The sequence below is a fragment of the Megalops cyprinoides genome, chromosome 15 (genome assembly GCF_013368585.1).
Source record: "Megalops cyprinoides isolate fMegCyp1 chromosome 15, fMegCyp1.pri, whole genome shotgun sequence".
Lineage (NCBI taxonomy): Eukaryota > Metazoa > Chordata > Actinopteri > Elopiformes > Megalopidae > Megalops > Megalops cyprinoides.
The window spans coordinates 27,602,758-27,613,502 of NC_050597.1; the positions used below are offsets into that span (position 1 = coordinate 27,602,758).

The 10,745-nt window shown below is 41.7% G+C and overlaps 1 protein-coding gene and 1 long non-coding RNA gene across 2 annotated transcripts; both read left to right on the plus strand.

Annotated features, from left to right (window-relative positions):
• The first annotated feature begins 240 nt into the window (after positions 1 to 240).
• On the plus strand, positions 241 to 1,094 carry LOC118790359. Its single transcript, XR_005005490.1, has 3 exons — positions 241 to 308; positions 648 to 792; positions 966 to 1,094. It is a non-coding gene; the product is annotated as an uncharacterized LOC118790359 (long non-coding RNA).
• Positions 1,095 to 4,473: 3,379 nt separating this feature from the next.
• Positions 4,474 to 5,609, plus strand: LOC118790391 (GPI-linked NAD(P)(+)--arginine ADP-ribosyltransferase 1-like). The gene is made up of 2 exons (XM_036547296.1): positions 4,474 to 4,479; positions 4,797 to 5,609. Exons 1-2 carry the CDS (start codon positions 4,474 to 4,476, stop codon positions 5,526 to 5,528), a joined length of 738 nt encoding a protein of 245 aa, XP_036403189.1. The 3' UTR covers positions 5,529 to 5,609.
• Positions 5,610 to 10,745: the final 5,136 nt, after the last annotated feature.

Consider the following 10,745-nt stretch of genomic DNA (forward strand, 5'->3'; position numbering starts at 1 on the left):
GAGCAGATTCCAACGTACCCGGACCTTCAGCATCAGCGCCGAAGGAGCAGTTGGCAGAAATCGCCACAGTAGAAACCCACCTCGGTGAGACCTCCGCTGAACGTCGCGCCATCGTTCGCTCCATCCTGGAAGCCCATAAGATCCTGGCTCCCAGACAGACAAACCTGTCGCATGGGAAGATGGAATGCTTCCGCGCTGGGGAAATCCCAGAACCGAGGAAAAACTTTTTTGTGGGAAAGACGGAGCTGCAAGTTGTTGCAGTGAGTGATATAAACCAGTCACAAAAAACTAAAAGTCCGTCTGCTCAGGTGAGTTTTTAGTGTAACATTTGATTTTCCATATTGTCTGTATAATTAAAGAAAGGTTACGTTAAAGAACTAAAAAAGTAGAAGTTTCCAGCTGCATTTCTGCAAAATTCCTGGAAGCATCTTCAATTTAGCATTCTTAGTTTTAATGCCAATACAGCTTTACTGTATTGGTACTTACAGTAACTAATTAAGTGTGACAGTGAATTTATGACATTTTTGAAGGTATGCATTGTGGGTAATTTGTGATGAGGAGGACTTCTTTGTTCTGTCCAGATAATGTGTGAAATGCCTCAGGCACCTGCTCAAGCAGGAGTGAAAATTCTTGTCCTTTCCCCACAGAAAGCAAAGCCTCGACTCAGGTTCAGGTGCCCCAACTGCTGGAAACGACGACGTGTCATCAAGCCAGTGACATCATAGATGGGGTCAATAGACTTTCAACAGCGCACCAAAGGCATCCACCATGGCCACCTCCAGCATATTCCAAGTGAGTCAGCTCAGCAGAGTAGAGCGGTGGCTATAGCTCTGCCTAACTGATCAATTCTTACAACAAAGTAAATCTTGTTATGTTGCTGCCAGTATATTTTGAATGATGGGAGTGTTGACTTAAATGAACTGGTGAACTGTTTACTAATTGACACCTGTTCTGCTCTGTTTCAGATACAGGGTGATACAGCTGCATTCTAGAAAGCCCCAGATGGGAGAGCAGGAAATTCTGCCCCTGCTGTGGCACCTCCTGAGCTCCTGAACCACTAGAGGGCCCACTGCCGCTCTGTGCAAAGCCCTGCACAGTCAGATGGAGTCCAGGCTGAAGACGTGTGCCACCTTACAGTCCCTCCGTGTGGACAAAGCCCTCAACCAGCTGCTCTAGAAGATCTAAGGGCACTTTTGACATGACAGATATTATGTAGAAATAAACAATTTTAATAAGCTGTTGTTTCAGTCTGTTGATATGCAATGGGTAGGTATGATGTAGTACTGAGAGTAACGGTGCACAGCTACAATGGCTCTTTTAATACCAGAGGCTGCAAGCTGGTGGAAAAGCAGCGAGTTTTCACTGTGCTCCGAGAATAGGATAATATGCACAAATGGTGGAGTGTAGCTGTCATTTGCTGACAGTTTATTTCCCACTGCGCCCTTTGGGGTGAAACTCAGATAGGTAGTGCATCAGGATGTGTCACACTTTAGTAGGACCTCTCGACAGTGCTCTCTGTACTCATCTTGACAAAGGTTATCCTTTTGAGAGAACGTGCTGAGCAAAGTGGATCTTGTCACTGTTCCTCACTCTCAAGAGGCAGAGGAATCAGCAGTTGCGCTCTCGCTCGGCCGCACAACAGGCTGATGAGATCTTCCACCGCACCTGGGAAAAGTGGTGTGGAGTGGATGGCAGATTTGTCTTGGCTAAGGGTTGGCAGCACTGGCTCCGCACTATGCCTAATCTTTTACTTTTAGCTCTGCTATACCTGCAGGGCACTCTGTACTGTGGAGAAATCGTGCAGTGTGTTTTTGACAGTCTCTGGTTCAGGTTCCTGTGTGACAAGAAACGTCAAAACACAGGCCAGCTCTGACAACTGATGCCCTTGTAATCAGCACCCATACGGTGTCAGTCTGATCAAAGGGCTTATCTTTACATGATGCAGAGATCACGGTGAATGATAAGTGCATTATTTATTTTACAAATCCCAGCACTGGGACAGAGTTCTGATGCACCTTGTGAATGGGATGAATGAGTTACAGTGAACAGGGTATTCTGAGCAGTCAGAGGTTTGTGTGTTCGGGCTATATTGTGCCATGATGTGAAGGTTCTATGGAGCAAAATCCCAGACCCAGGCTCTCACCACAGTTAGAGGCATTAGACCAATAAAAGTATTCATGTATCTCACCACATCACCAGAACGATTTTAGTCAGTCCTCCAGCTGAATAAGTTTACAGATATGCCATTTAAGTCTAATCTTCCGACCCAGTCTGTGATTCCAGTGCATTCAGGAAACCCTTGGCCGCTTGTGGGGACTCGAAAGTATGTTGCTGAGACCCACGGGTCAGCTTCAGTTTAGCCGGGTCGATCATGGAGGTTTTGTAGTCCATGCTTTACTAGTGATGTTGGATCACAGGATTCCCCAAACTTCCCCCTTTATCAGCTTCCTTCAGGGCCCTCAGAACCAGTTACTGCGGTTGGCTCACGGTTACATTTTGCACAACAGCTAAGCAGACGATCGTCATCCCATGCAGGGTAGGTGACTTGCAGATGCAGCTTTTTACACAACCTCCAACAGTAACGTACTTACAGTGACATACACCATGCCACGTACACCATGTGCATTGGACAAACAAAACGTGATCATCTGTTGACAAATGAGGGATGACAGATGAATGAAGACATTTCCAGTTAAATCAGATAATGTGCATCTAAAGTACACGTTCTCTCTTAACCCTGAGTTTGCTTGTAACAGTGTGCCATGATGATGGTAGTATTTCTCACCATATAAAAGTTGTCAGTTAGGTGTCTCCGTTTCAGTATCCCATGCTCTTCTGGAGGGTAAGAGGTAACATTTCAATTACGTTATCAGACTGTTAACGTAATGTAAGCATAGAGGGTGTGAACAGAGGATCATTTTTTAACATTTCATACTGTTTACGCAAAAGTCATATTTTTGTATTTTATACTGAAGAATTAATGTGCTTAAATGCAAAGGTATTGTTTAATAACTTGTAGTGCTAGCTTATTCTATCTAAGCGTATGCGGTCATATTTAAAATGGACATTTAATCAGACAGTATGCCCTCACATTCTGATACGTTATACTGTCAACTTAATGTCTCAGTGCAGGTATCCTATTTAACATCTCACACTATAAAAATATAGTGTCTAAATACAACAGTCATATTTTAATAGTTTGTTCTGTGGACTTTGTGTCATAATACAAAGTTCATTTTTAATACCTTATACTGCTAAATTGTAGGGATGTAAGGATGTTTTACTATATTACTGCTACTGCTAACAATCTGTCTCAATACAAAAATAATATTTTTAGACTTGTATCGTGTAATATAATCAATATATTACAAAATAATAATTTTGAAATGTTGTATTCTTAGAAAGGAAAACTATACACTTTGAATTGTGTTTAACATTTGCATCTAATAGTTAAAAAAAAACATTTTTGAAAAGTTAATCTGTGAATTAAGTTGAATTTAATGTAAAACAGTCCAGGACATCGTCTCTCACATACACTCATTGTCTCACTCACACAAACAATCTACAGGTTGTGTTGGAAACTGCGAAGTCACCACAGGAAGATACAGGTGAGTATGAATCATGTCTACCTACATTTTTCTCATTAACATAAAATTCTTGTACAGCTAAAATTGCCCTGTTTTATCCTTAGTACTGAACACATGGTCCTTGGTGAATAGGTAGCTTATGGTCCAATGCAGTTGTGCAATATTTCAGAATGTGAAACATGTAGCTTTTTGTGCCGTGTCAGTTCTCTCTTCCTCATGTGCAGTAAGCATTTGATCATTTCTCATTTGCACCTCTAATAAATTCCTCACAAAGGGATCCTATGAGACAGGTAAGAAGAGTACACAGTAATATAACCACTTTTGACAAAATTAAGCTGAAAGTAATCATGTAGGGAAGAGTAATGAAATTGGCAAGTTTGGGAATCATGAAAAACAAATAATAGCATAATAGTTACCAATGTAAGTTCTCTGTCTTCCCTATATGCTGTATACATCTGTATGTGTGTATGTTTTTATGTTTATGAATATTATAGGTTCTGCATTACACCATGGGCAAAATCATGCTGGCATCATCTATGTGGACCATTCTGGCTTTGCTAGTGAGCGTGTGCACCGGAGGGACATTCATAACAGCCATAAAGGCTTCTAATAAGGTAAATTATTACTTTGCAAGTTGTTTGGTTATGTGAAAAATGGCTGTGAAATGGGGATAGTTACTCAGATCTGAGTGGGTGTTGTGTGAAGTGTATGGCAAAACCCAAACCAACAGTGCTGCCAAAAAGTGGCATGATACAGACCTCCCAGTCCAGCAGCAAAAGGTGAACCCACCAAAACTGGGGATGTCTTTGTCAGGGCCACCTCTGTCACAGCGGCTGGTTGTTGGTTAGATGTCAAGTTTAGTTTATTTTTATTTGAAAATGATGACATGGCGGCAAGTCCCCATGTTATGAAGAACATATGACAGACAAATGATAGTGATGGCCATTGTGTAAGTCCCTGCCAAAGGTTGTACTGGTCTCCCCATCCAGACTGTATTGACAGTAGGCACCAACATGTCCATGTCACTCAAAATTAGCTGCCAAGTTTTGTCATCCTCCTCATCCAGTAAGCAGTTCACCTTTTTACCTGGAGGAAAGGCTGCCTCAAGCTTCATAATGATGCTGCAGCACATGGCAAATAAAATCCAAAAAAAATGTGTGTGCCTTTCCCAATCACCTTACTAACAATCTCCAACTCTCCTACTAACAGCCAAAGGCCACATCTCACTTACACTCCCTTCATAAGAGGGCCATAGCGATTTTGGACATGGCTCCCAATTCTGTGGACGACTGTTACCAGACCTGTACAGAGAAGATGTTCAGAGATGTCCGGAAGAAGTACCTAAAGAATGATTTCAACGCTAATCCAGAATTCCAAACACTTTGGCAACAAACTAAACAAACCTTGGAAAAAAACACAGACTTTTTGAAGGAGGAACATTTGATTGCATTAAAAATGTATACAGGAAGCAGTATTTATGCACAATTTAATGCAGCTACCCGTAATGGAGCGAGTAAATACAAAGGGAACTTTCCATACAAGTCACTGTATTTCCTTTTGTCCGATGCCGTCCGTCGAATCAAAGAGAATGATATCTTAATAAATCGAGCCAATCGCTGTCTGACAACATACCGTGGAATCTCACTTCCATTTAAAGATGCGTCTGTTGGTTCAGAAGTCAGATTCGGATCTTTCACTTCCAGCTCTAAGAATGAAATGACGGCACAAGCTTTTGGAAAAACAACATGTTTTAAAATTGAGACCTGTTTGGGTGCTGAGATAAGATCCTACTCTGTATATCCTGGAGAGGACGAGGTTCTTATCCCACCCTATGAAAAGTTTAAAGTTATTGACAAAAGTAAAAATAAAGGCTGTGATGTTGTCTACAGACTCAAAAGTACAGGAATGCAGTGTAATTTGCTGTGCTCTTTGTTCAAGTAAAATTTAGCTTGGAACTTCCAAACAAATCATTTGGAAAATAGTAACAGGTGAATCAGACATACATGCTAAGCCTCAGCTATAATGGAGCCTTTGACATGAATTCAAATGAATGTAGCATCTCTATTCTTGGGCTTCATTCATCAGTCCTGTTGTAAGTTTGATTTTAAATGTGAGCATTTCCATGGAGCTTTGATTTTGCATATGATCAAAAGTGCTTCTTCTTCTTTATTAATCGTGAGTATGACTTAGATACAGTTTCTATACAAACATCTTTGGTAGAGAACCTCTAAAGCAGCGTTGTCCACACCTCTCCTGGAGGGCCACTTGTCCTGCATGTTTTAGATCTCTCCCTGCTCCAACACAGCTGATTTAAATGATCAGTTTATTATTAGGCAGCTTCAGGAGTTCATAACGAGTTGATCATTTGAATCAGCTGTGTTGGAGCAGGGAGAGATCTAAAACATGCAGGACAAGTGGCCCTCCAGGAGAGGTTTGGACATTGCTGCTCTAAAGGTTTTGAGCCCCTATCACTTGTGGGAAAGATCAAGGATGACAAAAAAAATCTTTGAGACCAAACCTGGGATAATTCTGACTGTGGCAGACAATAATAGAAAAGGAGGTAGATTTAGCAGCTAAGGAAATGGATTTTCAAACCAGGTGAAAAACACTGCTTGGTGAACATAACCATGGTTAACCACTTCTTGAACCTTAGAGCAGTGTTTCTCAACCCTCTCCTGGAGCACCCCCTGCCCTGCATGTTTTAGATCTCTCCCTGCTCCAACACAGCTGATTCAAATGATCAACTCGTTATGAACTCCTGAAGCTGCTGAATAACAAACAGATCGTTTGAATCAGCTGCGTTGGAGCAGGGAGAGATCTAGAACATGCAGGACATGTGGCTCTCCAGGAGAGGGTTGGCCACCCCTGTCCTAGGGGATCTGAAATAATTAGGTTTGATAAGAGTAATTGAGCTATTAACTGAACACTGCTGTTTGTTTGAATATGTGTTTGGTCTTGTATAAATTCTTTGTGAGCAAATTATGCAGTTACAGATGTGTTTGTACTACTATGAAAATAGGGCAACATATCTGGCCCTTGAATAAATTTGGCACAGCTTCCCCAATTAGGTGCAATCACTTGTTCAATTTCTTGTTCTAGGCCTGACTCAACAGTTGATTACTCTTCATCAATTTAGGTGAACACTTGTTTGTAAAACGAATTTGTTTAAGGAAGCTGAACTGAAATAATTCACTGAAGTATCTCACATATATATTTCTGTTAGAGCCAACATATGTCCAACAACACATATCTGTACAGGATGAGTTTGACAGGATAATTAAGCATATTGGAATAATGGGCCACACATAACAAAATGTAAAAAAGAATTATAACAGCAGTATTTTCTCATTCCCACACAGGAAACAATATTTATAGCCATAAACATCAAACCTAAAATCTACTCTTCCATAAAGTTTTATTTGGTTCCTTTCAGAAACAATGGAATTTGTTCAGTGAAGCCTCCACAGTTCCACACAGTTCAAATCCAACAATTCCCCTACAGGTAATTATAAATGTAACAGACCCTGAATTCAAGCATTCATCATGGTCATTTTAATGAGGAGCTTGTGTGGAGAGGTGTTGGTGAATGTGTTGTGCAGAGTCCCAGCTCCAGCTTTGGGAGCAAGATTTTATTTGCTGGTGCATTCACCATCTCATCAACATAAAGAAAGATTCTTATGGCTTATGTCAGCTTTGTCCCTATTGTGTCTTGCTTTTCCATTCCAATTTTTACATATTACTGAAATGACAATAAATAACTTGACTTGATATTTCACCAGTCTGATTTGTATTTACTTCACTGTACAGTTAAGCATGTATTTTATGTTATCTGCTGTTAATATTGTCACTCACAGAATCTGTTATAGGCTATGTGACCAGCTGAGTTCAGATGCCACATGAGGCTTTAACCACATGAATACTTATTCATAATTAATGTAGGCCGACGTAATTACAATATACTTTTGATTATTATCATTGAAACAATAACTGGAGACTCTTTTAGGGATATGTAGGTGTACGGTCCTGTGACGGAGAAAGAATTCTCCGCACAAACGTGGGGGAAAAGCGGGGGGAGTGCGGCAATTGATGTATTTGCGCAAGTTGTAAAATAGCCTAATACACAGGCTCAGTTTTAAATTGCATCTGTTTATTTCTTTGGTGCAAATCATCCTGGCTAGCTGTGTTGTGTTCAGTCCTGTAAAAGGAGAGAAGATATTACAATGTAGGCCTATAGGCTAGCATTGTTTTGTTGTTCTTATTTTGTAAATCTATAACGTAGCGAACACGAACGCTTTGTTAAGGTGCACACGAAAACAAGTAATCGTGGTAGCCAATATAACAACCAAGTAACTAAGATTTTCACTTTAAGACGAAATGTGATAATTGTAATTAAAACTTTAAACGGCTCACCTGTGGGTTAGAGCTGCTGCCGGAAACAATAAACAGACCAGAAAATGTAGTTTAATTACTTAAAACCGTTAACAGCACAAACGATGATTTAATTTGATTTAACGTGAAATTCAATCTGCAACAGCCCCCCTCCGAAACGTTTGCTGTACATCACTTTGTGTATTTGCTGGACTGTACCGCTGGGTAGCCCCCCAAGACCATCACACTTTTGAACTAGAACTAGTTAGTTGCTTAGCAACGTCATGGCAAAATTGCAGCAATGACAATGTAAAGACAACAAACGGAGCTGAACCTAGTTGCTTTTGGATGCTGACTTTTTTATTAAAATATATTTCTAGCAGAAACAAGCGCACACATCCCAAGAAACATCCACACTTCCCAAAGGGGCATCGTCACCTGCTGACGTGTCAGAAGTATTGTGACGTCACTTGCTAAATTAATTTCAAAAACTCTATAAAAACTCGCTCCCTCTGCACAGCGCATGACTTTACCTGTGGTTACTAATCGAATAACATCTGTTGTTTTCCATTGAAATTTGTTGACTAACCTCGTTTACCATGGGTCAGAAATTGTGCAACGGTCATAAGAAGAACTCCGTGGCACCGCTCCAGGACGGCCAGGACTGTGCAAAGCCACTTTCTGAAGGTACCCAGCTTACAATTTAAGATAAACCCTCACGATTGTTACCTGAAGTCCTGATTGGTGCCCTAATTTCTATTACTTTCAATAACAGCAGCTTTTGGGGAATAATTTTCTGTTCTTTTCAATCTAGACACTGCGTTTCTCTTTCTTGCTGCTGATGAGAGAAAGAAATTAAATCAGGGAGCAGGTTCCCACGCACCCGGACCTTCAGCATCAGCGCCGAAGGAGCAGTTGGCAGAAATCGCCACAGTAGAAAACCACCTCGTTAAGACCTCCGCTGAACGTCGCGCCATCGTTCGCTCCATTCTGGAAGCCCATAAGATCCTGGCTCCCAGACAGACAAAGCTGTCGCATGGGAAGATGGCATGCTTCCGACGCTGGGGAAATCTCAGAACCGAGGAAAAACTTTTTTGTGGGAAAGACGGAGCTGCAAGTTGTTGCAGTGAGTGATATAAACCAGTCACAAAAAACTAAAAGTCCGTCTGCTCAGGTGAGTTTTTAGTGTAACATTTGATTTTCCATATTGTCTGTATAATTAAAGAAAGGTTACGTTAAAGAACTAAAAAAGTATGTTGAAATTTCCAGCTGCATTTCTGCAAAATTCCTGGAAGCATCCTCAATTTAGCATTCTTAGTTTTAATGCCAATACAGCTTTACTGTATTGGTACTTACAGTAACTAATTAAGTGTGACAGTGGATATATGACATTTTTGAAGGTATGCATTGTGGGTAATTTGTGATGAGGAGGACTTCTTTGTTCTGTACACATAATGTGTGAAATGCCTCAGGCACCTGCTCAAGCAAGAGTGAAAATTCTTGTCCTTTCCCCACAGAAAGCAAAGCCTCGACTCAGGTTCAGGTGCCCCAACTGCTGGAAACGACGACGTGTCATCAAGCCAGTGACGTCATAGATGGGGTCACTAGACTTCCAACAGCGCACCAAAGCCATCCACCATGGCCACCTCCAGCATACTCCAAGTGAGTCAGCTCAGCAGAGTAGAGCGGTGGCTATAGCTGATACATATATCAGATACAGGGTGATACAGCTGCATTCTAGAAAGCCCCAGATGGGAGAGCAGGAAATTCTGCCCCTGCTGTGGCACCTCCTGAGCTCCTGAACCACTAGAGGGCCCACTGCCGCTCTGTGCAAAGCCCTGCACAGTCAGATGGAGCCCAGGCTGAAGACGTGTGCCACCTTACAGTCCCTCCGTCAACCAGCTGCTCTAGAAGATCTAAGGGCACTTTTGACATGACAAAGATTACTTAGAAATAAACAGTTTTAATAAGCTGTTGTTTCAGTCTGTTGATATGCAATGGATAGTTGTGGTGTAGTACTGAGAGTAACGGTGCACAGCTACAATGGCTCTTTTAATACCAGAGGCTGCAAGCAGGTGGAAAAGCAGCGAGTTTTCACTGTGCTCCGAGAATAGGACAATATGCACAAATGGTGGAGTGTAGCTGTCATTTGCTGACAGTTCATTTCCCACTGCGCCCTTTGCGATGAAACTGTTGGATAGGTAGTGCATCAGGACCTCTCAACAGAACTTTCTGTACTCATCTTGACAAAGGTTATCCTTTTGAGAGAACGTGCTGAGCAAAGTGGATCTTGTCACTGTTCCTCACTCTCAAAAGGTAGAGGAATCGGCAGTTGTGGTCTTGCTCACAACAGGCCGCACAACAGGCTGATGAGATCTTCCACCGCACCTGGGAAAAGTGGTGTGGAGTGGATGGCAGATTTGTCTTGGCTAAAAGTTGTCAGCGCTGGCTGTAGCTGAAAACAAGGCTGCTTTACTGGTGCTTGGTTGGCCTGCTCTGGCAGGGCTTCTTTCTCAACATTGACAGAAAAACAGTGACAGTAAAGATGTTTTATTTGCTGCTACACAGCTCTGCTATACCTGCAGGACACGTCGTGCTGTGGATAAATTGTGCAGCGTGTTTTTGACAGTAATCAGCACCCATAAGGTGTCGGCCTGATCAAATGGCTTATCTCTACATGATGCAGAGATCACAGTACATGATAAGTGCATTATTTATTTTATAATCTCCCAGCACTGGGACAGAGTTCTGATGCACCTTGTGAATGGGATGAATGAGGCACTGTGAACA